The sequence below is a fragment of the Oncorhynchus keta genome, chromosome 11 (assembly GCF_023373465.1).
Source record: "Oncorhynchus keta strain PuntledgeMale-10-30-2019 chromosome 11, Oket_V2, whole genome shotgun sequence".
Lineage (NCBI taxonomy): Eukaryota > Metazoa > Chordata > Actinopteri > Salmoniformes > Salmonidae > Oncorhynchus > Oncorhynchus keta.
In genome coordinates this window covers 19,416,586-19,443,590 of record NC_068431.1, presented here as the reverse complement: position 1 = coordinate 19,443,590, position 27,005 = coordinate 19,416,586, and the positions used below count along the sequence as shown (strand labels likewise).

Sequence of the window (27,005 nt, the reverse complement as noted above, 5' to 3'; positions counted from 1 at the left end):
TCCTACTCACCAGAGTCCTGGCGCAGTGTGCACTGCACTGGCATAGGCTGTCCAGGGCCCTACCGACCACCTCCCTGACTCAAGCCCTGAGCGCCAGCCTCCTCCAAGATGCATCACTGCACTACCACCGGGTTCCTCCAAGATGCAACACTGCACTACCTCCGGGTTCCTCCAAGATGCACCACTGCACTACCTCCGGGTTCCTCCAAGATGCACCACTGCACTACCTCCGGGTTCCTCCAAGATGCACCACTGCACTACCTCCGGGTTCCTCCAAGATGCAATACTGCACTACCTCCGGGTTCCTCCAAGATGCACCACTGCACTACCTCCGGGTTCCTCCAAGATGCACCACTGCACTACCTCCGGGTTCCTCCAAGATGCACCACTGCACTACCTCCGGGTTCCTCCAAGATGCAACACTGCACTACCTCCGGGTTCCTCCAAGATGCAACACTGCACTACCTCCGGGTTCCTCCAAGATGCGACACTGCACTACCTCCGGGTTCCTCCAAGATGCAACACTGCACTACCTCCGGGTTCCTCCAAGATGCAACACTGCACTACCCCCGGGTTCCTCCAAGATGCACCACTGCACTACCTCCGGGTTCCTCCATGTCTTGAGGACTCCAGTGCTGCAATAGGTGGGCCCACTTTCTGCAACGTCATAGTAGTGGTACCAGAGCCCAGCTTCAAGACCAGCCAGCAGTGCCGTCATCGGGCACCTTCATCCTCTGTTCCTCCCCAGCTTCTGCCTAAGGCAGGCAGGAGACAGCGTGCAGACAGTGTGGACTCCTCCCACTCAATCCCAGACTTCCTAACACTGTTACTGATGGGGCAGCCGTGTTTCGGAACAAGTCCTCCCCACACAGAGGAATTGTTTATCCCAGCCCTTACCTATACCTGACCAGCTCTTGCGTTGGTTGAGTTAACCATATACAGCCCCTCAGAATTTTGCAGCGATACAATATTCCCTGCCATTCTGGTTTCTACTTTACTCACCTGTTTCTGGCAGACATATGCATATTCTCTAGTCAGAACCTGCCTGAACTTGTTCAGTGCAGCAGTGCATTTCCCCCTGGTGCCCACATTGCTTTTGTTGTTTCCTTATGATAACTTTGTACACGAGTGTTCATCTAATAGTAAGTACCTTATCATAACGCATATTTCCTTGTTGTATTTTGTGTTATGTTGTTTCTACTTTAGCAATAAATTATGGTATTTTTGCTAGCTATTTGATTCCCACGTGGTGGCATCATGCCAAGCAACTGGTTTATAATACAGTATACAGAAAGTGTAGGCCATGTTCTTTATTATAAACCTGGTCATTCGATTCCTGAATGCTGATGGCAAGACAGGAAAGTCATGGTATATCAGACAGTATACCACAGGTATGACACAAAATACATGTTTTACTGTTCTAATTACATTGGTAACCTGTTTATATAATAGTAATAAGTCACCTCTGAGGTTTGTGGTATATGGCCAATATACCATAGCTAAGGGCTGTATCTAGGCACTCCGCATTGCAATGTGCCCAAGAACAACCCTTAGCCTTGGTATATTGGCCATATACCACACCCCCTCAGGCCTTACTGCTTAATTATAACTGTGGACACCCAAGGTACCAATTTCATAGCCTTTAAATCAAATAAAATTTCATTGGTCACATACACAATGTTAGCAGATGTTATTGCGAGTGTAGCGAAATGCTTGTGCTTCTAGTTACGACAGTGCAGTAATATCTAACAAGTAATTTAACTACCTAAATACACACAAATCTAAGTAAAGGGATGGAATAAGAATATATACATATAAATATATGGATGTGCGATGACCGAGCGGTATAGGCAAGATGCAATAGATGGTATAAAAATACAGTATAAACATATGGGATGAGTAATACAAGATATGTAAAGATTATTAAAGTGACATTATTAAAGTGACTAGTGATCTATTTATTAAAGTGTCCAATGAGTTCAAATCTGTATGTAGGCAGCAGCCTCTCTGTGTTAGTGACGGCTGTTTAAAAGTATGATAGCCTTGAGATAGAATCTATTTTTTAGTCTGTCAGTCCCAGCTTTGATACACCTGTACTGACCTCGCCTTCTGGATGGTATCGGGGTGAACAGACAGTGGTTCGGGTGGTTGTTGTCCTTGATGATCTTTTTGGCCTTCCTGTGCTTATGTACATTCCCCACCTAGTTCATTAGCTATAATCTATAAACTGGTGACGATGGAGAATTGCTAGCTTGTACTGCTAAAACTGCCTCTTCTGAAGTTGCCATGGTGGCCCTTTGGTCAGTGTAGCCATCTGGCCTGTTCATTGTATAGCTCTGCCCTGCTACCTTGTGGAGCTTTCCAGTTACTGTTTCCTTATAAAGCATTAGTGCACTTATATCTGTCAGTAGCAATGTGATTTATTTACTGTTATAACAGTTTATGTTATTTCATTGTGATATTGTATTTAATTACTAATCACTCACACATTTAGAACCCCAGGTGGAAATAATTGTCATTAAACATAACTGGAGTTGCTGACATCTTAACGAAGATTTGAGGTCATCTTTTGTATAACTAGCAACATTTAGTGATGGTACGTTCCTTTACAACGTCCAATATTCACTGCAACTGTTTCAAATAGAAACGACTTTCTTTCAAATAGAACTTCCACTATCCAATCATCAATGAGGTGGTTCACCCATGGCAACCCAGCCAGTGAAATAGTCTAAATATAGTCATTTGCAGTCAGGTCAGTACTAGAGTTGTAATGAAGTCTCCTTCCCCCAGCCCAAGCAAGGATTTGAATTGCTCATGCTGAAGTAGATAACCGCATGGCCGCTGCCAGCGTGATGTGTGCTGCTGTGTCTCTTTATAACCACTTACTCCTCATGCATAACACGGCCCTGGTTTTCCCGAAATCCGGTTGGAGGATTCCCTGATGCCTCCAATCAGGATTTCTGGAAAACCAGGGAATTTATTTAAATTTCAAGGAATTTTGCAACCCTAGTATAAATGTTTATCTCGAAAGTTTGGGGCTATGATGATAGGGTGGCAGCAAGGAGGGAGCGTCAATTAATTAGCACAAGAATGGAGGTGACAGAAAATACTGACAGATTGAAAAAACACCACAGAAACAGCCTATTTCATGATTAATTTGAAGTGAGAAGAAGCACATACAGATTCTCTAATGATTTTTTAAAAATGACTCAGTTTCTCTGTTACCGTCTTCAGCCAAACGGGAAGAAATTCTGGTGATACCGGTATTCAGCAACGGTCTATGTATTTTTGCAAATGTGTAGCGGCAACGACGATACATGGAAAGGTATCCATGATTATCTGCTCGAGCAGCATGTGGTATTTTTGATGTAAGGGAGGGAATTCATGAATACTCTCATTGCTGGTATATTTATGTCTTTGATACAATGCTGCCCTCTACAGAAGAAGTAGCACCAAATACTAGTTTCATTTCAGAGAAAACCAGATTCACATAGCATGTTCGAAACACAATACCTGTCGCAATAGTGACATATGAGGTTATTCGGGATCACAATACCTAGGGTTATGTCATGGTGATCATGTGTGCCCTCTGTTACTAATTCCGCGTTCAAAATAACTAAGAACTCGGGAAAAATATGAGTTCAAATCATGATGTCCGTGATCTTCAGGTCGGAGCTCTAGAAAGAGGCAGGAGTTCGAGTTGGAATACCGATCAAATACATTTTTCCCAGTCGGAGCTCGTTTTTTCCCGAGTTCCCAGTTGTTTTGAACGCGGCATAAACATACTAGTCATGCTACAAATATGTATACTCGCTATGTCTGATTAATTAACTGTTCCATAACCTGTCTGAATTTAACATGAAAAGTAAGCGGACCAGATGTTGGATGCAAGTGCCGAGTATCGACATTAGCGAGGCTGTTGTTGACACGCCGATGGTGTCCAGGAGTGACAGCATCTGCGCACCCGAACTAGTGTCTAGGAAGACAGCTTGGCTTTAGCAGGGTCCAGGGTGTCCTCTATTCTGAATTGAGTCGGGCCAGATGAAGCAGTTAATTGAAGTTCAGTTGATGGTGAACTAAATAATATATACAAAACGTAAAATGCAAAAGTATGCCCAAAAAGTATTCAAACAAACATAAGACAGCCCCCCAGGCAGAGGCAAAGAGTCCACCTCTCTCACTGATTGCTTGCCTATGCGCAATCATCACTTACCAGAACCTGACCCATTTGCGGCTGGACTCTAGGGATGGGATTTAGAATGTAGCCTTGGCACAAACTCCTTTCCTAACACCTCAAAAAGTAAAATAAATGATTTTCAATCGATTGCTAAAGAGTAAGAACGAAAGATACTTAAATTATTTAATTAAATTATGCTAATCAACACTACAAACGAGTAACATGGAATTCATTTAGCAGTTCTTTATTGCGGAGAACATTTTCAAAATGCTTGCATACACCTGAATACTGAGTAAAATGTCACCTAACTGGATGTTGGACAGCAGTGCTGTGGAATTGAACGATCCAGGTTAATATACCCTAAACATGCCGAAAAAGAAAAATCCAGACTGCTCTTGATGGCTATGCTATTTTGTCCAGATTGTCAGAGAAAGTGAATTGACCTGTGGCAAAGTCGTTTTTCTGTTAAATCTTCTAGTGCAAAGCTGAGGGGGTAGGCCTATACTACAATTGAAGTGAAATCTTAGTAGCACTTCCCTTCCTCTTTTTAAGTGAGATCTACTCAAGGTTTTCTAAGGGTGTTTTCACACTTGGTCCCCCCGCTTCCAGGCAATTTTTGTGAACGCATGCAGTTTGCTTAATTTATGCTTTGTGAAAACTCCGAAAGGATCTCAGAACCCTCAAGAGCCCCTGAAGAGAATCAAACAGACCATCAAGAGCTGGTCAAAGTTCAGTTCGCTTGAATTCCACAGCCCAGTTCACTTTTTTAGGGCAATGTGAACACAGCCTGCACTGGAGCTGGTTAGTTCTAAAAAGGACTCCTTGCCATTTAAAAATGTACCTGGCTCAAAGAGCCACTTTCGTGGTACCTATTAACTCAAGAGTTGCCCAAAGTTACCTTGCCAACTCCTCAAAACAATGTACGTAGGATAGGGCTCAGGTCAAGAGTCCCTGTAAGCTTTCCAAGATGCACAAACACTTCCAAAGTTAAACTTTAGGGAGGTCTCCATACTTCTCTGTAGCTCTAAGTGGGTGTAGCAAAGCATCAGGGTCCGTATTTATAAAGCATCTCAGAGTAGGAGGGGTGATCTAGGATGAGTTTTGCCTTAGATAACGAATAAGATTACATAGGCCAGGGAGGACCTGATCAATATCAGCACTGCTACTTTGTGAATACAGGCCCAGCTTAGTCTGCATTACAAATCCACGTGTTTCCCATCAAATTAGGCAAAACTAAAAATATTACAAATAGTTAATGCATTTAAATATTTATATTATGCTGAACCAAAGGCAAAGTGAGAAGTTTCTCTTCCATGTATGCTTCTTAATGAACTGGCATTTACAGACATCTGTTCCTTTACAGTGCTTTCATTACTGACAAATATGAAAATTACCAATTAAACAGTTCTCTCCCCCCTCCCATTATAACACAATCAAGCAGGTACTCACTTTGCTACCATTTTGTATAGTATTTAATGTGTTTGTGTATACAGTGATTTGCCTAAGTAGGCCTACATTGCTTTTCAAGAGAAATATCACTAAAGTATTTGCATAATATACCAATTTGAAAAACACAGATATTAACCTGGTAATTACTATAAGTGTTAATTAAATGCACTGTCAAAACTAAAGTGCTACCGACGTCTTGTGTTCCCACGCAAGAGCTGCCACCTTTCATGGAGCATGCCAAGAGGTGTGACACATCAGGCTGCTCAAAAACAAAAACAAAAAAAAAATCACATGACTTTTTAAAGAAAAGGGTTGTGTCTAAAATGGCACCCTATTCCCTATGTAGTGCAGTACTTTTAACCAGAACCATATGGGCCCTGGTATAAAGTAGTTTACTATATAGGGAACAGGTGACTAAACCAAGAGCTGGTGGAGCGCTACTACAGCAAATAAAGTCCACGACAAACCCCACATTATCAGTATGTGCAGTATTCTGCACAGTGCACTTTGACATAACATCTGCTTCGCATTGAACATTTAATAAGATAAAAAAAAGCATCCAAGTGGGAATGTGAATATGTTCTCTATGTTGAAGTAGTGACATTATGAGGAAACTGATTCAGGGTCAGTTTCACAGTCCAGAGTTTGACGCTCCTCCCTGGCTGGGGCCCTCCTGTTTGACCAGGCAGTCGGTGGTCACCCCCTGTGAGGACAGCTCGGACAGCACATTTTCCAGATAGTTGGGGTCCGGGTAGCCGTGGCCTGACACGTTGGACATCATCTCAGTCTTGTGGTGGATCTCATTCCACACCACCGTGTCGGGCTCGCCCGTGGTGCTAGACGTGCCCACTGTGAAGATGAGGCGCCGCGTCCACGCTACCTTCAGCAGCTCAAGCACCTGATGTGAAATAAAAATTAAATTAGAGATGACATGCTCCACACATTTATGTTTTGGATCTTCCTGAAATCAAATCCATGGAAAGGTCCTTTGGGGAAAGGATATTTGGCATACCTTTGAAGTCTGTATGCAAAACAATTAAGAAATTGATTGAACTGGGACATTTTGGCATTTCCTTGGTCTTATTTAAGACGCTACAAAGCCAGTCTTGGTGTCATTTGAAACCTTAACATGTGCTCTGAAATATGAGTAGTGTTTAGATTAAGAATAGATCATTAAAAATAAATGTCAAAAGTTGACTGTACTTTTTTACAAATTTAATGAGAACTAAAAGATGAACTAGAAAATATTGTAATTTGACGATCTCCATAGATATCCAACAGCAAACTTTGCCACGTCGCACAACCGGCTGAAGCTATTTGGCGAAAGTGCGAGTTAGCGAATGAAGGTGATTAGGCCCATGTACATTTTACACATCCCAAGAATATGACTTGGTGAAATGGTGCTGGTAGCAATAGACAACAGAATACAGACAGAGCAATTTATACAAAGGGAGGATATATTATACCCCTCAAATTGTCAACATATTACTAAGACATTCAGTTATAAAATAAAGAACTTTCCTTTAAGTTAATCTGTATTTTTTTAATCTGTTACGGTAGAGGTATGTGCATTTGATTTCACATTGACGGTGAGAGATCAGATATGGAAATTGATTTACTTTGCAAATGTATTGGGATGCATTATCAATATACCCAGCATAACATTTACCTCACTGTAGAGTAAATAAGCATTCAATAAATTAAGTCAACAAAACAATTTGGAGTAGCAGATTTGGTTGCAATGAGTAGCAAATCAAATTAATATGGTAATGAGGAATTGGCACACTACATCAAGGAAGACATGTCATTGTTAAATCTCTCACTCAGCATTTTTACTGAAACTGCATAATCAGACTTCAGACTATTTTTTTTAATCACATACAAGGATTGCGTAAGCAGAGCAGAGTCAGGGGATGTTCATTAGAGACCAAATTAAAGAAAACGGCCTGAAACAGAGGAACTAGGTGGTCTTAAGAAACGCTTATTTTTGCATTTGATTCTGTTTGCAGAGAGTCTGTCCGTTCTGCTATAGAGGCTGCTTACCTTTCGGCCCTTGTCGTTGTCTGGGAGGAAGCAGAAGCGAGGGAAGCCTCTACAGGTGTATGGCTGCCCCGGGTTAGGGTGCTCTGGACCCTGGAGAGAGAAATAGTCATTTATCCAGAGCGATTTACAGTCAATGTGCATGCAGTAGCCCCGGGGAGAAGAGAGAGAAACACGAGATTAGAACAATGAGTGATGTTCTAGAGTTTTCCCTTAACACCAACGTTTCCCTTTACCGTGGCAATTGTGATCGAATCAACGCAATAGCCACTTTAAATGCAACATACCGAAAGAAAAACTACACAAGAGATTATGTTGTAGGCAGAACGCATTGGAGTAGGATTCCATTGCCCACAACTCAGCCCATAATCTACAACCAGTGCGGCATAACCAATAAGAGCTGCAGTGGGCCTATATACAGAAAGACCATTGGCATATATGGATCTGTGCCATTTACTTTGAACTGGACTGTTTATACAGCTGTGGTCGTGAGTATATGCGCTTGTTTTGAGATCAAAGCAAGAGCTGCATGTAGCCACGTATGCATATTTTGCTAGTTAGTTATTTGCCCAGTTATAGCTGAATTTGTAGTGAGCAATAGGGAAGTGATTGCTTCCAACAAGAGTACAAAGCATGTACATTTCTGGACATATTGGAAAAGAGAGTCCGGTAAAGAGCTTTTTGTCATTAAAGGGGTAGTGTATTATTTTGAGACCGGCTTGAATAAGCCAAGTAGCCAATAGGCAGAGGGTAGCATAATTTGTGTCATTCGCTGTAATAAGTGGTATGGGAATAATAATGCATTTTATTTTGTAAAGTGGTTCCTTGCGTCAAACACCATAACATTTTCAGTCACCTTATCTGAAAGACAAGTGGCTAAACAAGTTAATGTCAATCCTTGCATATTTTTTTTCTAAAGTACTATTGAACATAGGACAACATTGAACAACATACATTGGCTGCTACTTTAGGCTCAAGGATAGAGCAGCTATTTTCATGTTATGGGATGCATTTGCTCCATTGTTTTTTTTCTCTCCCCCCCCCAGCAGACCTGAAATTCTCTGCTTACAGGAGCAATTAGAGTCAAGTGCCTTGCTCAAGGGCACAGCGACATTTTTCACCTAGTCTGCTGGGGTATTCCAACCAGCGGCCTTTCGGTTACTGGCCCAATGATCTTAACCAGTAGGCTTGGTGACGGGGAAGATAGTTGAGAATACTGACATGAGGGGAAGACGCAGGTCCAATCCCACATTTGTATCTCTTGGCCCATCTGAATGGTATGGTTTCAGTCAGAAAGAACCTTAGGATAGTGGCAAGCCTCGTTTTTGTTACTACTTCGGTGGAGCGAAAGCCTGCATACACACTTGCCCGGACAAAGATATGCCCACCCCAGACTCTGTGTGTCTGCATGCGCAGACCAGCTGGCCGGTGTGTTTACGGACATATTCAATCAATCCCTATACCAGTCTGCTGTTCCCACATGCTTCAAGAGGGCCAACATTGTTCCTGTTCCCAAGAAAGCTAAGGTAACTGAGCTAAACGACTACCGCCCCGTAGCACTCACTTCCGTCATCATGAAGTGCTTTGAGAGACTAGTCAAGGACCATATCACCTCCACCCTACCTGACACCCTAGACCCACTCCAATTTGCTTACCGCCCAAATAGGTCCACAGACGATGCAATCTCAACCACACTGCCCTAACCCACCTGGACAAGAGGAATACCTATGTGAGAATGCTGTTCATCGACTACAGCTCGGCATTCAACACCATAGTGCCCTCCAAGCTCGTCATCAAGCTCGAGACCCTGGGTCTCGACCCCGCCCTGTGTAACTGGATACTGGACTTCCTGACGGGCCGCCCCCAGGTGGTGAGGGTAGGCAACAACATCTCCTCCCCGCAGATCCTCAACACGGGGACCCCACAAGGGTGCGTTCTGAGCCCTCTCCTGTACTCCCTGTTCACCCACGACTGCGTGGCCACGCACGCCTCCAACTCAATCATCAAGTTTGCGGACGACACAACAGTGGTAGGCTTGATTACCAACAACGACGAGACGGCCTACAGGGAGGAGGTGAGGGCCCTCGGAGTGTGGTGTCAGGAAAATAACCTCCCACTCAAAGTCAACAAAACTAAGGAGATGATTGTGGACTTCAGGAAACAGCAGAGGGAACACCCCCCTATCCACATCGATGGAACAGTAGTGGAGAGGGTAGCAAGTTTTAAGTTCCTCGGCATACACATCACAGACAAACTGAATTGGTCCACTCACACTGACAGCGTCGTGAAGAAGGCACAGCAGCGCCTCTTCAACCTCAGGAGGCTGAAGAAATTTGGCTTGTCACCAAAAGCACACAAACTTCTACAGATGCACAATCGAGAGCATCCTGGAGGGCTGTATCACCGCCTGGTACGGCAACTGCTCCGCCCTCAACCGTAAGGCTCTCCAGAGGGTAGAGAGGTCTGCACAACGCATCACCGGGGGCAAACTACCTGCCCTCCAGGACACCTACACCACCCGATGTTACAGGAAGGCCATAAAGATCATCAAGGACATCAACCACCCGAACCACTGCCTGTTCACCCCGCTATCATCCAGAAGGCGAGGTCAGTACAGGTGCATCAAAGCTGGGACCGAGAGACTGTAAAACAGCTTCTATCTCAAGGCCATCAGACTGTTAAACAGCCACCACTAACATTGAGTGGCTGCTGCCAACACACTGTCATTGACACTGACCCAACTCCAGCCACTTTAATAATGGGAATTGTAAATATATCACTAGCCACTTTAAACAATGCTACCTTATATAATGTTACTTACCCTACATTATTCATCTCATATGCATACGTATATACTGTACTCTATATCATCAACTGCATCCTTATGTAATACATGTATCACTAGCCACTTTAACTATGCCACTTTGTCTACATACTCATCTCATATGTATATACTGTACTCGATACCATCTACTGTATGCTGCTCTGTACCATCACTCATTCATATATCCTTATGTACATATTATTTATCCCCTTACACTGTGTATAAGACAGTAGCTTTGGAATTGTTAGTTAGATTACTTGTTGGTTATCACTGCATTGTCGGAACTAGAAGCACAAGCATTTCGCTACACTCGCCTTAACATCTGCTAACCATGTGTATGTGACAAATACAATTTGATTTGATTTGTGTCTGTGTGTCTACCTGTATCCCAGGGGGAATGCTGTAAATTATCTGGATAGTTCCACAGTCTGGGTGGCCGGGGAGGGACTGTGCGATACTATAGATCTCCATCTTGCCCTTGGGCTGGGTCCCAGTCTTCTCCCCGTAGATTGTCTTGCATGATGGGCACTGGAGGCTGCCATCCTGGGAGGGGACATAGTCAGAATCGCAGATAAAAAAAATGGTTACACTCAACTGATAAGGTACATCAATCTAGTACCAGGTCTGAACAACCATTTCCTCCAGAACAGCTTAATTCGTCGGGGCATGGACTCTACTAGATATGGCATTCAAATGTTTCACAATTTGTATCAAGGGCCCTAACATGTGCCAGGAAAACATTACTCATAGCATCACACCACCAGCCTGTACCGCCAAATCCTGACTGCCATCAGCATGACGGAACAGGAACTGGGATTCATCGGTACAGGCAATGTTTTTCCACTGCTCAGTAGTCCAGTGTTGGTGATCACATGTCCACTGGAGCCGCTTCTTGTTATTAGCTGGTAGGAGTGCAAACCGTTGGTCATCTATTGCAATAGCCCATCCGTGACAAGGACCAACGAGTTGTGCGTTCCGAGATGCCGTTCTGCACACCACTTAGTTGCCTGTTAGTTGGCACGATTCTTGCCATTCTCCTTCCTTCAACCCCTCTCCTCAACGAGCTGTTTTCACCCACAGGACTGCCGTTGACGGAATGTTTGTCAACATTCTTGGTAAAACCCTAGACACTGTCGTGCGTGAAAAGCCCAGGAGGCTGGTCGTTTGAGATACTGGAACCAGCACGCCTGACACCAATGATCAGAGTCGCTTAGGTCACTTGTTTTACCCATTCTAAAGTTCAACCGAACAGTAACTGAATGCCTCGATGCCCGTCTGCTTTATATAGCAAGCCACAGCCATGTGACTCACTGTTTGTTGGAGTTCACAATTTTCTTGAACGTGGTGGTGTACCTATTCAACTGGCCACCTAGTGTATAAGAATCACCATAAACTAAAATGTTAGCCTGATTTCACCATATGGGATAGTGTTTATAATATGTTGTGGGCAACACTTAACTTTTAGCCTGCAGTTATAATGCTTCATTACTGTAACTATTCAGTCTTTTTTCTTAATTTTTACAAAAAAAATAGTTGTTGCTATAAATGAGAAAGTGTTCAGTCAACTTACCTGGTAAAATAAATAAAATAGCAAGTACATGCCTTTATAGTTCATGCCTTTATAGTTCCTTAAGTCTTATTTTACGTTAATGTCTTTTTAGGACAATATGTGGGCTCAAGACATCAAGCCATTGAATTACATTTGAAAGTCATTATTAGGATCTCTGTTGTGCCCACCTTGGTTCCATTGTTGTACATGGCAAGCATGCAGAGCATGTGCAAGGTGTGTCCACACTTGGTGAACTTTCCCACAGCGCCGGGTGGGATGGATTGTGCTCCCTCGGACGCCACGGCGTAATCCGACGGACACGACAGCCGGTCCATACAGATGATGCAGTCCTAAAACCACAGGGACAATATATTAAGGTGTGAAAAAGGATTTCATTTCTTCCTGTTACACAGAGGTCTGTACACACATTTGCACGGGCAATACATTTATGGCCCTAAAAGTAAAAGATTTGCCATTTAAGAGTTAATTTAAATGTGGCATAAACCAGTCATGTTGTCATCAGTGTCAAACAAAGCACTTCAAAAGACTCATGTAGGCTACCTGTGCACGTTCATCCACTCAAATAACTCAAGCATCCAAACATTGCACTGTGCAACCGCCATTTGATAAATGGAAAGAGACATGGTTATAAAAACATCAAAAAGTGTATGCCTAATGACATTGAGCGATTGTCATTAGATCTTCACTTGAAGCCTTAAATGCTTGATGCCTCCACGGCTGTCCCTGCTCGCCTCAGTCAGTCATCGCTGCCTTGGCAAAAAAATTGTGCTCAAACCACACCGCATTTTGGAGTCCATTCGCACATTTTTCACGTGATAGTAATACATGAGGGTGTTTGAACATTTGAACATCTTGGTCATGTTCTGTTATAATCTCTACCCGGCACAGCCAGAAGAGGACTGGCCACCCCACATAGCCCGGTTCCTCTCTAGGTTTCTTCCTAGGTTTTGGCCTTTCTAGGGAGTTTTTCCTAGCCACCGTGCTTTTACACCTGCATTGTTTGCTGTTTGGGGTTTTAGGCTGGGTTTCTGTACAGCACTTTGAGATATCAGCTGATGTACGAAGGGCTATATAAATACATTTGATTTGATTTGATTTGGTGTAATAGAATCTTAGTTCATTTTCCACCATTTCATTTGCCGAGAATCTGTACCAGACCATACCACTTTCACCCCAGGTTATGCTGTACATGTAATTACATGATAACAACAATGACAGGATCTATATATGATATTATATCATGAGTCTATAAATTGAGGTTGGGATGACTTTGTGATATGGATGGAGTATTGTTTATTTCTATGCAAAACTGCAGTTGGCTTGTTCAAACTACTTTAGAAATAACCTGTGTTCATTTTAGAGCAATCATATTTCTTTCAACTTGCATATTGCACTTTCTCTGCAAAATAAAATGTTCCTTCAATACAAATAAGTGGTTTAGTATAAAAATATATATATATTTTTAAATCACCTGTGTCATATGAATGAATCATCTTCACAAAATGGTATCAAAAGATCTGAGATGAACTATACCTGCTTTTGTTTACATATAGTTTATTTCATGCCTACCGTGATTCAGTGTACCAGAACGAGGAAACATGACTTATTCTCCTGCAAGAGCCCTTCTTCCGTGAGTGTTGAGTAAAGAGGGCGGGGAGAAGGTTTCCTAGGTACAGATCTAGTGGAAACCTAACCTTAACCATTAGTGGGGAACATGCTAAAATGACCAAAGATAAGCATCTAGGGGCAACTTCACCCCACACTAATAGAAAGAGGCGAGGGAGGAGGGGATCTTTGACATTTAAATGCGTACCTCGTCTTGAGCAGAGGCCACTTCCTCCATGTAGCGGTGAATGACATCCTCTGGTTTCTGGGCTGGGGGGGGACAGCGGACAATGAAGAGGGTTGGAGAGACACCCACCAAACGACAGACAAAACCACACTCAGGCCCTCAATTTACAGACAGGACATAGGACAACACAGGAGGGATTATAATAAGAAATTAAATTTAAAAAACGTGGTCTTTAGTTTTGCTTTTTTTAAACCATTTCAGTGGAAACTAGTGGTAGCCTAGTTGTTTTGCAGTTTGCTATCGAACACATTATGTTCACCCCCCCAAAAAAATTGCAATTTTATAGCATATAGTTAAAACACTAACTGACAATTCACTTTGTTGTATTTTATATTTCTGCAGAAATAACCGACTCATCCTGCAGATGTAGCCTACACACTTCACTGCAGCTCAAACTTTTGGCCGGCTTCGTTGGCAAATCTGTACCATACAAAAGCACTGCTCAAAGATGTAACATGAGTCGACAGATTGAGGCAGACAGTATTAATGCATGACAGTTGTGGATGAATGGGAGAGAAGAGTGTTAGAGATTGACACTTATCCACCAATGTACCAAACGCACACTCTTCCTTAGTTAGGGGCTGATGTGTCCCAAATGCCACCCTATTCACAACATAGCTCGCATCCGCTACAAGACCATGGTGCTTGCCTACGGAGCTGTGAGGGGAACGGCACCTCAGTACCTCCAGGCTCTGATCAGGCCCTACACCCAAACAAGGGCACTGCGTTCATCCACCTCTGGCCTGCTCGCCTCCCTACCACTGAGGAAGTACAGTTCCCTCTCAGCCCAGTCAAAACTGTTCGCTGCTCTGGCTCCCCAATGGTGGAACACACTCCCTCACGACGCCAGGACAGCGGAGAACCAATCACCACCTTCCGGAGACACCTGAAACTCCACCTCTTTAAGGAATACCTAGGATAGGATAAGCAATCCTTCTCACCCCCCCCCCCTTAAAAGGTTTAGATGCACTATTGTAAAGTGGCTGTTCTACTGGATGTCATAAGGTGAATGCACCAATTTGTAAGTCGCTCTGGATAAGAGCGTCTGCTAAATGACTTAAATGTAAATGTAATAGGGCTCTGTTCAAAATCAGTGCACTATGGGGAATAGGGTGCCATTTGGGATGAAGCTTCATTGTTAGATGATTTGTGAGTATCAGTCTGTTCTGGAACAGCTACAGGGTATGTCAGCAACTCAGCGTTGAGTTTAGGGGTTCTGTTTTGAGCTGCAACCTTTGTAACCAAACAGCAAGATTAGGGCCTAGTTCACACCATTGTGAGCTAATGAACACTGTCGACTGCCAAGCAACAATTACAACTCACTGATTTATGGATAGGATAGGAATGATTGAGTCACAGATTGGCAAATGATTCTTACAGAGAAAGTGAGCATTGGAATGCGATAGAAGAGAGCACACGTAAAAGGAAAAATAAAAAGCTATACAAGCCTGCAGAAAATCTAAACAGTGCCTTTGATTCAGGTTAAGAACACAATATTTGATTTTAAAAGGATAAGTTGGATATTTTTACAATTTATTGATAGAAGGTTCCTTACCCTGAAAGTAGTGTGCACCAGGAGAAAATGTAAATTGATGGTTCAGGTTTCTTTAAACAGCCACGACAAAAAGCTGAAAGTCAATGGGAGTGATAGGGACACCATGCAATGTCCATGTTTTTTGGCAAATCACCTTTAAGTAAAGTCAAACCCAGTAGATTTCAGTTTCCCCCTACCACTCCCATTGATTCTAAGAATTGTGTATTGAATAGCAAGATCCTAAAACTGAGTGAGAATAGGAATTACTGGCTCGGTCGTCTCCAAGGTTTCACAAGGCAGGCATTCGTTTTTAAGCACAAGGCACATAAAAAATATCAACATGCATAACAAGCCAAATATTCTAAATTAGGGATTTGGGATGACAACGATGGAAAGCATTGGATGTGACGAAGCACAGAGCTGGATGCAAGCCAAAGGGGGGGTGGGGGAAGGTGGCGTAGCTACCTGTCCTGTGCTGCCTCTTTGCCCTCCTAACCGAGCTGCTGCTGTGAGTTTTGGAGCCTGCGGCCCTGCTGGTGCTGCTGGGGGGAGGAGGAACGGAGGAGGGGTGCGGGAGGGGGGCACTCGTGAAGCGCACACCGAGTCCCACTGCTGACATCAAAATGGAGGCCATGCCTGGAGTGAGAGGCCCCGGGGAGACATGCAGAGGGGGTGGGGTCAGTCAGGGGGAGGAGAAACCAAACAGATGAGACATGGTGGATAAAGCAGTGAGTGACTAAGGGGGGTGACTTACTCATGGACAAGAGGGCATTATATTAGGAAGTTTGGTAGGCGCTTCCAGCTTGGTATGGCTAGATAGCGTCAGACTCAGGAATAATAAGTAATCAGGATGTATACAGTAAATAACATGTGTTGGACTAATAAATGTGGGCTGATATGATAAAGTGCATTTATTGCAGTTCTGTAATTGATTTCCTTTTAAAAAGCGCTATTGTTCAGTTCTGCCTCAATACATGGTATTGTGTAATTTTTATATTGGAGCAATTTCATGAAATGTAAAAAAATAAATAAAATAAAAAATATGCCAAAGGAAAATCTTCAGAAACTGTCAAATTAACTTCACATTAGCCCTCCACAAAACATTTCAGCACAAATGTGTTCCTCACAGATCATGGCCCATCACAACCTTTTGAACAGTCACTAACAAGAGAAGCTGAAATGCTGTCAGTATCCATTGATAGCCAATCTGCTGGCTCAACGGCATAGTCCTCTCAAAAAAAAGGTTTTAGCGTAAAAAGCTAAACTGCTAGCTAAGAGATTCTGGACATTCCTAAATAACTAGCAACATTTTTTGGGGGGGATGAAACACCACCCTAGGAGTAACGAAAAAAAAAAAAATAAAGTTCTGGGCCTCCTGAGTGGCGCAGCGTTCGAAGGCACTGAGGCGTCACTACAGACCCGGGTTTGATTCCGGGCAGTATCACAACCGGCACTGATCGGGAGTCCCATAGGGCGGGGGGCTTTACATGACTCATCGTGCTCTAGCGACTCCTGGCAGGCCGGGCGCCCGCAGGCTGACCTAGGTCGTCAGGTGAACAGCATTTCCTCCGACACGTCGCTGCGGCTGGCTTCCGGGTTATGCGAGCAGGTGTTAAGCAGTTTGGCAGGTCATGTTTCGGAGGACGCATGACTCAAATTTTCACCTCCCAAGCCCGTAGGGGAGTTGCTGCGATAAGAAAATCTCAAAATTGGGGAGAAGGGGGTAAAATACAAAATAAAGTAACCCCTTTTCACTAAGCCCCCAAACCCAAGACTACATTGGAAAACAAACGCCATCGTGGGTGGGCAAACAACCAGAGCAAAACAGGGCCTGGTCTGTGGAGATGATGTACAGCGATAGGCCAGCTGTCCTGAGAGACACAAATTACTTTCCCACCACAGACAGGAGCTATGGACACTGCCATGAAATCGCACAAAAAAAAAAAGATGTATTGCTGCTTTAATAACTGATAAACAAAAAGGTGTGCCTCTAAAATCTGTCAGGTCTATGAGATCAGCAACCGTGGTTTAGTAAGCTTAACAGTGCAGTCAAATGTGTAAACCATTTCTGGTGCATCAGCAGTCTTTGTTAAGACTTGCTATAGGCAACACATTTGGCTGAAACAATGTATGCTTACTAATATTGATTTTAGAGTTCTATTTTTGTCAAGTTTTGCCCCCGAACAGACTGACACTCAGAAGATAACTTGTCAGTGTAGACACGCAACACTCTTTACTGTTACTTTCAAACCAAGGTATAAAATTCATGGAGCAGACAGTTCTGCCATCACCACCAAGAAAAACAATGCTTGATCCAAACCACTACAATTCACATTGATAGTAACTGAAAATACAGGTAGTACCACCATGGTGGACGTTTGGATCAATTGCTTGAGACTGCTTTACCTGCAAGGGCTGAGCTTATACTGGTGGATCCATTCCGTTGCAGAGGGATGGCGGGGACACTGCAGCAGAGGAAACAGGAAAACAGACATTAATGAATCCATACACCATTGCTTCAGCAAACAAGTGAGAAACTGATGTGGTCGGGTCTCTGAAAGTTTGAACACACTAGATCAGGGGTCTCCAACCTTTTCTTACATGAGAGCTACTTAAAATATACACTACCGTTCAACAAGTTGAGTCACTTAGAAATGTCCTTGTTTTTGAAAGCAAAGCACATTTGACCATTAAAATATCAAATTGATCAGAAATACAGTGTAGACATTGTTACTGTTGGAGGAAACAGACATTTTTTATGGAATATCTAGAGGCCCATTATCAGCAACCATCACTCCTGTGTTCCAATGGTATGTTGTGTTAACTAATCCACGTTTATCATTTAAAAAAAAGGCAAATAGATCATTTCATAACCATTTTGCAATTATGTCAGCAAAGCTGAAAACTGTTCCAATTAAAGAAGCAATAACTGGCCTTTAGACTAGTTGAGTATATGGAGCATCAGCATTTGTGGGTTCAATTCCAGGCTCAAAATGGCTAGAAACAAAGATCTTTCTTCTGAAAATCAGTCTATTCTTGTTCTGAGAAACGAAAGCTATTCCATGCGAGAAATTGCCAGGGAACTGAAGATCTCGTAAAATGCCGTGTACTACTTAAAATGATAAACTTGGATTAACTCACACAACAAGCCATTGGAACACAGGAGTGATGGTTGCTGATAATTGGCCTCTGTAGATATTTCATAAAAAAGTAGCCATTTCCAACTACAATACTCATTTACAAAAGTATCAATGTCCATCTACACTGTATTTCTGATCAATTTGATGTCATTTAAAAATGGACAAAAAAAGTGATTTTATTTCAAAAACAAGAATTTCTAAGGGACCCCAAACTTTTGAACAGTAGTGTACATCCGAAGTGAGGATTTACAGATTCCCTGCCGTGTACACCTGTGTAACGGCTGGTGTCTGCCCCTATATGTACACCCCATTGCCGCAACACACGTTCTCTATATCTTTGAGGCACCGTGGAGGATTGGAGTGATCCATATAGCTGGTTACATAACCTTAATTATGTTTCACTATATCTAGAAAATCACATTGTATGATTAATGAATTTGCAAATTATGGTGGAAAATAAGTATTTGGTATTGTTTACAAACAAGATTTCTGGCTCTCACAGACCTGTAACAACTTCTTTAAGAGGCTCCTCTGTCCAGCACTACCTGTATTAATGGCACCTGTTTGAACTTATCAGTATAAAAGACCTGTCCACAACCTCAAACAGTCACACTCCAAACTCCACTATGGCCAAGACCAAAGAGCTGTCAAAGGACACCAGAAACAAAATTGGAGACCTGCACCAGGCTGGGAAGACTGAATCTGCAATAGGTAAGCAGCTTGGTTTGAAGAAATCAACTGTGGGAGCAATTATTAGGAAATGGAAGACATACAAGACCACTGATAATATCCCTCGATCTGGGGCTCCACGCAAGATCTCACCCCGTGGGGTCAAAATGATCACAAGAATAGTGAGCAAAAATTCCAGAACCACACAGGGGGACCTAGTGAATGACCTGCAGAGAGCTGGGACCAAAGTAACAAAGTCTACAATCAGCAAGGGCATTGAAGATGAAACATGGCTGGGTCTTTCAGCATGACAATGATCCCAAACACACCGCCCGGGCAACGAAGGAATGGCTTCGTAAGAAGTATTTCAAGGTCCTGGAGTGGCCGAGCCAGTCTCCAGATCTCAACCCCATAAATCTTTGGAGGGAGTTGAAAGTCAGTGTTGCCCAGCAACAGCCCCAAAACATCACTGCTCTAGAGGAGATCTGCATGGAGGAATGGGCCAAAATACCAGCAACAGTGTGTGAAAAGCTTGTGAAGACTTACAGAAAACGTTTGACCTCTGTTGGCAATGACAAAGGGTATATAACAAAGTATTGAGATAAGTATTTGGTTAATAAGTTTATTTTCCACCATAATTTGCAAATAAATTCATTAAAAAAAAATCCTACAATGTGATTCTCTGGATTTTTTCTCTCATTGTCTGTCATAGTTGAAGTGTACCTATGATGAAAATGACAGGCCTCTCATATTTAAGTGGGAGAACTTGCCCAATTGGTGGCTGACTACATACAGGTAGGTATACAGTGGGGCAAAAAAGTAACATATATAGTTGGTGCTAGAGGGACATGGCCAGCCAGCGGCAAAGTCCTAGCCCGGGATGAGACACAGGGGGCCTCAATGTGGAAGGGGTGTCCCGGGAAGATGTCCCTGGAAGGGGAAGCGACACCCAGGACCGCCGAATCAAGCGCAGAGGGAGGTGCACATTTACCAGATGGTACATAGCAAAGGTGCAAGATGAAGCCCAGCTGGCCGCAGCACAGATTTCAGCGGGGGGGGCACTCCTCTCAGTAGTGCTGCGCCACATGGGGATGTAGGCTCCAGTCCCATGGTGGCTGGCCCGCACTCGAGAGCATATCCGCTTCCACATTCAGGATGCCAGGTACGTGCACATAGAGACACTAGATGTTCCTGAGCCCAGAGAAGGAGCTCCCGTGTAAGCCACCACTATGGGTGTTGTCCTGGTGAGAACGGACATGTCTTCACTTGAGATGTACAAGGAAAGACATAAGGGCCAGCAGTACAGCTCAGAGCTCTAGTGTATAGATGTGCATGCCGCTCCAAGGGGGTAGTCGATAGCCGACCTGCTCTTGGTCACACCCCCCCAGCCAATCTGGGAGACGTCTGTACTGACCGGCGGCACAATCTCAGAATCTCCACCCCACCTCAGAAAGGAATGACGTCGCCACCTCAATGCCCTGAGGCATTGCGTGGTCACTCGCAGCTGGCGGTGGCGCGTCGGGTTCAGCCAATGGGAGTTGAACCACCATTGAAGAGGCCGGAGATGGAGCAGACCCAGGGGAATCAGCAATGAAGCCCGCCATCAGCAAGCCTAATAGGAGTTGGCAGGTTGGGGCAGATACCACCCGCACCTGTCGAAAGTGGTCTTGGCAAGATAAGATCTCCTGAACCCTTCTGGTGGACAGGCGTGCTCTCAAGAGGACTGAGTCCAGTTCCATGCCAATGAAGGCCACCCTCTGGATGTGCGCCAGACAACTCTTGTTGTTTGCAGTAATGCCCAGCCCACCGGTGTGGGTCAGGGGCATGTCTGTCTGACAGGACCTGGGTCCTCGTTGGGGCACAAATCAGCCAATTGTCCAGGTAATTGACGATCAACCACCCTCAGGATGTGAGAGGTGCAAGGACAGCATCCATGCACTTTGTGAAAGTGTGGGGTGCCAAAGAGAGGCCGAAGGGAAGAACCATGAATTCGTAAGCCGCCCCTTTGAAAGCGAATCGGAGATACTGCCAATGAGCTGGGTGAACAGGAACATGGAAGTACGCATCCCTCAGGTCCAGCTTCACAAACCACTGGACACTGCCTGCAAAACACAGGCCGGGGACAACATGTGGAAACCGCAGTACCTTCAAGTACCCATTGAGGTTGCGGAGGGCCAGAATCGTACTACACCACAAAATAAGTGTAGTAGAACCCACCTAGCAGTTCTATTGTCTCGATCCTGTGGATGGCACCCTTGTCCAGGAGTGAGGAGATCTCCAGCCGCAGGGTTTTCTTCAGTGGGTCGGCCACTGTGGTGACAAGAAAGCCCCTGAAAGATGACGGAGGCCGGCAACGGAATTGGAGTCGGTACCCCTTAAGCATTGTGGACAACACCCATGGGGACTCCACACACTCCTCCCACTTTTCCCTGTGAGATCAGCAGAAGTGGCAGAGGAAGGGTGTATCAGGGTGTGCCCACCTCTCCTCTGGCGCCCCGAGCGCCTGGGACTCCCAGGCACGTCCCTATGGCGGTGACAATTGACAGGCTGTTTCTCCACCACACGCTGTGCCCCTCCCCGCTTTCGTTCCTCAGCATGAGGTGATGGGGCAAGAGGGGGAATCCTCCACTTGGAGGAATAGGAACCTGGTGAGGGATAAATTACCCAGTACCGCAAAAAACAGTGAAGACCCATGTGGGAAAAACAGGCAGACAAAATAAAATAAAAAACAGCAACCAGGTAATGGATTTGATATGTTTTATTTACTTTATTTTTTTTTTATTATGCCAACTACAATAATACCTTGCCAGTTTAATATCCAAGCAGAAAACAAAACAGAACCATATTAAGGAACTCTAAAATTAATGTCTCAACATAGTGGCAGTCCACCACAATATTCTTACATTCTGCAGGGGAAGAACAAGAAAAAAAACCCTGTAGGGTAATTAGCAGAGAGCCCGGGCATGTTAAAGCAATTCACAACATACGTAACTAGTCGTCCGGCTTGTTCTGTGTAAGGAAAACAGTTTGTGGCAGCAAGAGCCACCAATATATTAATAGATGCACAAGGAGTTCTAGTGTAACGGTAACAAAATACAAGCATGACAAACCACGGGCGGAAGATACAGATCAACCGTGCACAGCAAGTGGAGCACTCAAGGGGGGGTGGCCACATGGCCAGCTGCTCCAGGCTACAAACAGCCATTGAGTATACTTCCACGCAAGATATTACACTTACCAGTGACATACCAAGCGATTTTCAGAAAGTTTGTACCTCAAACCATACGGACGTCCACCGAGAAAATGAAAGAGAATGTGTGTCGCAGCCATGGGGTCTAACACACATAGTGAAACATTACACACACAGAGGGCATACCGAAGTTCAGCACATCCAGTGTCAGATGCTTTTCTGTGTGCTTTTTCTCCAAGTTGATAAGGCTTTGGAGTACAATGTGAATGTCACAGTATGTTCATTTATGTTAAACATTGCACCATGCTGCAATCTTTTTTACACAAAATTTATTTTAGCGCTCTGTGGCATCACAGCTGCCTCAAAGCATTCAACAAAAAGTGCCAGGAAGGTATTCTAGAAAAAAAGAAAAAAAAAGAAGCAATAACTGTCACAAGAATAACATACTGGTATGCACTTTCTTCGCTGTGCTTTATTCGTCACAAGGAGTGACAAAGCTTAGGTCTACTACTATTAGGGACCGCATGTTAACAATGGGAGGAAGTGTGTGAGATGCACCAGTTAATGTAATGTGACCCTTACATCAGTTGGCTTATTGACCGAGCAGAGCTTTGGGTCCCAAATCTGGTTTCCGATCCACAGCAAAACAATTCTGCATATCACCAATTCCTCTTTAGAGGACATGAATCACTGTGACATATTGTAACCCCAAACCAATGTGTCAAATAGCTCAACATAACATTTTAAAACATAAATAAATCTATTCAAAACAACAATTTGGTTTAAGTATGCATTTACGCAAACAGTCCAATTCTGATCTTTGCCACTAATTGGGCAAAATATCAGAATTGGACTGCCTGTGTAGACGCATCCTCAATGTCAGAGCCCCTAACAGTAGGCTGTTTAATTAGTGCACGTCACCGATCGCTGCCCGCACCTGCCCGCCCAGCATCACTACTCTGGACGGTTCTGACTTAGAATATGTGGACAACTGCAAATAAAATTGTGTTTGGTTAGATTGTAAACTCTCCTTCCAGACTCACATTAAGCATCTCCAATCCAAAATTAAATCTAGAATTGCCTTCCTATTTCGCAACAAAGCATCCTTCACTCATGCTGCCAAACCTACCCTCGTAAAACAGACTATCCTACCGAACCTTGACTTCGGCAATGTAATTTACAAAATAGCCTCCAACACTCTACTCAGCAAATTGGATGTAGTCTAACACAGGGCCATTCGTTTGGCCACCAAAGCCCCATATACTACCCACCACTGCGACCTGCATGCTATCATTGGCTGGCCCTCGCTTCATATTCACCGCCAAACCCAATGGCTCCAGGTCATCTATAAGTCTTAGCTAGGTAAAACCCTGCCTATTCTCAGCTCACTAGTCACCATAGCAGCACACACCCGTAGCACACGCCCCAGAAAGTATATTTCACTGGTCATCCCCAAAGCCAATTCTTCCTTTGGCTGCCTTTCCTTCCAGTTCTCTGCTGCCAATGACCAATGAACGAATTGCAAAAATCACTGAAGCTGGAGACCCATATCTCCCTCTCTAACTTTAAGCACCAGCTGTCAGAACAGCTCACAGATCACTGCACGAGAACATAGCCCATCTGTAAACAGCCCATCCAACTACCTCATCCCCATACTGTTCTTTTTTTCTCTCCTTTGCACCCGTATCTCTACTTGGACATTCAGCTTCTGCACATCAGTCCAGTGTTTAATTGCTAAATTGTAATTATTTCGCCGCTATGGCCTATTTATTGCATTACCTCTAATCTTATCTCATTTGCACACACTGTATATAGACTTTTCTATTGTGTTATTGACTGTATGTTTGTTTATTCCATGTGTAACTGTTGTTTAGTCGCACTGCTTTGCTTTATCTTGGCCAGGTCGCAGTTGTAAATGAGAACTTGTTCTCAACTGGCCTACCAGGTTAAATAAAATAAAAATTAAATGTAAAAAAATCAGCGCATAGAGTTACTCAAGTGGGTAGTATAAATAGATAAGCTGCTAAATTAGACAACAATGACCATTCAAACAAAGCCAACCTACCTTAAGCCACTGGTAGGGTAAGACAGTGGAGGTCCAGGGAACTGACTAGCGGAGGGTGTCGGGGGCCAGGGACCACCCCACGCCATGCCCCCCACAGAAAGAGGCCTCCTGGGGTAGGGCGAGTACACGGAGGTGGGGTGAGCTCCAGCCGCCCTGCTGGGGCCCTGGAAGCTGGGCCGGCTCAGCTGCCCAGAGGAGAAGGAGTGGCGTGAACGGCTGGGCATGGGGCCAGTGCAGCTGTGGCTCAGACACTGGTGGCAGGAGCAAGCCGGGCCCGAGTGGATGACGGAGGCGCCAGATGCCAGCGGGTAGGGGAAGTTACCCTGCCGTCGGACCTGCCGCCTGAAGCCTGTGGCCTTGTTGATCTGGGCCAGCGCTGTGAGGTCCACTATGTAGTTATAGCCATGTGAGGCCATATCCGCAGTGGCCTGCCGTGCCAGGTAGCTGTGTTCTAGTAGAATAGAAGTGCGAGTCTCATACGGAGTCCATCCTCCTTCGTCATTTGCCCACTCCCAATATACTCCGCTACCCAAGCCTGAGGACTGGGCAAACAATTGACGGCGTACAGACCGCGTTTTCCCTGGAAAGATAACAGTGAATTCATACTTAGAGGTAAAGGTGCCTCGCACAGACAATTTTGCAGTAGACGTCACACGTCAGTGAATGTCTAACTGTATTGTAGTCTAGTACCTAGTGGTGTGCCTTCATAATGTCAGCTAAGCATTACACTACACATCCTGTGCTATTGAGAAGACTTCCTGCTGTTTTTCTCCCTTTTCCTGGACAAGTTTGTATCAAAGGCTGCAGGTGTCAAAGGACATTTGGACTTGTCCAAACCGCCCCACTTTCCAACAAAGAGACTTGGCTGTATCACTGCCTACTATCATGTCTGTCACGTTCGTTTTCGAGTTAGCCAGCTACCCAACTAGTTAGTTACCCAATAAAACATTGACATCGCTGGAAAACAACAAGACTGTTCGCTATAGATGTTAGCAAGATAAGCAATGCTATTATCTTTGGTTTATGGAGGTTAACTACAAAAGCTAGCTAAAGTAAATTAACTAACGATGCGTTAGCTAGGGCAGAACAAAGCTAGAAAGCTTCAGTTAATTTGTAAATGTAATAACTAGCTACTGTTAGCTAGCTACATCAGACACACACACACTTAATTTCCTTACCTGTATCTTGGCGGAACTGGTTCAAGCTTGGTATGTCTATGAGATAAGGCGACAAGCTGGGATCGGATTGTCCTAGGCTGATGCTGGTGGAGCCAGGACCCCCACCTCTGTGTCCCCGCGGAGAGAAGTATTGTTCGATATAGCCGCTCACCTGGCCGCTATATGGTCGCCAGAAACCAAGATCATCCTGCCATTCCCATACAACGACCATAGGCTGAGATTGTACAGGTGCTACCAATGTCGGTGTAGAGAGAGGGGGTCCATTTCTAGACCCATTTATCCCCACACATGAGCTAGAGGCAGTAGCCATATTTTACAGATAGCAGCGATACGTCAAATTCAGCAAACGATAGAAAAAGCTGATGCTAATTCAGCTAACGTAGCAAGCTAGGCTAAGAAGCTAAGTCAGATGGACAAAACACGTTTTAACACTTTGCCAAACTACAGGACACCCTGCAGCTACCCTATCAATAAATTGTAGCGATCAAACCTAACTAAGTTAGCTAGCTAGCAAAACATCTTCAATTTACAAGATGTAGCTAAAGTTAGCTTGCTTGGATTATTAAAATGACCCATTTTTACAAGAAGACTGATTCGAGGTCAGGCGGCAAACGCTCAAGCAAATTGTTTAAAAGCATTTTGGCAAACCTTGCGAAGCAATAAATATTTAGATGCGGAAATATATTGAGCTATGCTAGCTTACTAATCATTGCATTCCAACAAACTCAAACTGGCTAGCTACGCAAACCACAGATAAACCAAACAGTCGGAACAATCGTTGCTTGGCAAATGACGACATGCGCACATCATTGTATTTTTAAAGCTCCAATGCAGCCGTTTTTACCTCAATATCAAATCATTTCTGGGTAACAATTAAGTACCTTACTGTGATTGTTTTCAATTAAAATGGTCAAAAACAAACAAAAATATACATTTCTCAAGCAACAATTTAGCTAGGACTGCTGAGAGTGGTGAGGGGTAAACTGACAACTAGCTGTCATTGGCAGAAAGCTTTGGAACTCTCTTTCTTATTGGTCTATTAACTAATTTACTGCCTGGTGATGTCACTACACAGGCCAAAATTCCATCCCACCAAAACAGGCAGACATTTCATGTGGCCTTTTCAAACAGCACTTAACACTAAAAGTGCATTATCATAATTTCACAGTATTATTTCAACCTCAGTGTTGAAATATATATAAAACAAATTATGTTTTTGACGGCACTGGAGTCGTTTTAATAACTCTGTTGTCCTTTCAAACCTCAATGATTATATACTTTTCATTTCTCCATGATACCATGACATTCTGAAGGAAA

The 27,005-nt window shown here is 43.9% G+C and overlaps 1 protein-coding gene across 2 annotated transcripts; it reads right to left on the bottom strand.

Annotated features, from left to right (window-relative positions):
* Window positions 1-4,405: 4,405 nt before the first annotated feature.
* Window positions 4,406-26,685, bottom strand: dtx2 (deltex 2, E3 ubiquitin ligase). Of its 2 annotated transcripts, XM_035779821.2 has the most exons (9): window positions 25,689-26,685; window positions 24,511-25,090; window positions 17,853-17,911; window positions 15,912-16,082; window positions 13,874-13,935; window positions 12,228-12,389; window positions 10,872-11,033; window positions 7,670-7,759; window positions 4,406-6,524 (listed from the first exon to the last, which is right to left on the bottom strand). In XM_035779821.2, exons 1-9 carry the CDS (start codon window positions 25,996-25,998, stop codon window positions 6,258-6,260), a joined length of 1,863 nt encoding a protein of 620 aa, XP_035635714.1. In that variant the 5' UTR covers window positions 25,999-26,685; the 3' UTR covers window positions 4,406-6,257. The 2 variants fall into 2 exon arrangements, with proteins under 2 accessions (XP_035635714.1, XP_035635715.1); XM_035779822.2 differs by lacking the exon at window positions 15,912-16,082.
* Between the last annotated feature and the right edge of the window lie 320 nt (window positions 26,686-27,005).

Coding starts and splice junctions, on each gene's coding strand:
- dtx2 (XM_035779821.2), bottom strand. CDS start 25,998: ATGGCTACTGCCTCTAGCTCATGTGTGGGGATAAATGGGTCTAGAAAT. Junction 16,083..17,852: donor TATAAGCTCAGCCCTTGCAG/GTAAAGCAGTCT, acceptor CTCTCACTCCAG/GCATGGCCTCCATTTTGATG. Junction 11,034..12,227: donor TGTACAACAATGGAACCAAG/GTGGGCACAACA, acceptor GTCCCCTCCCAG/GATGGCAGCCTCCAGTGCCC.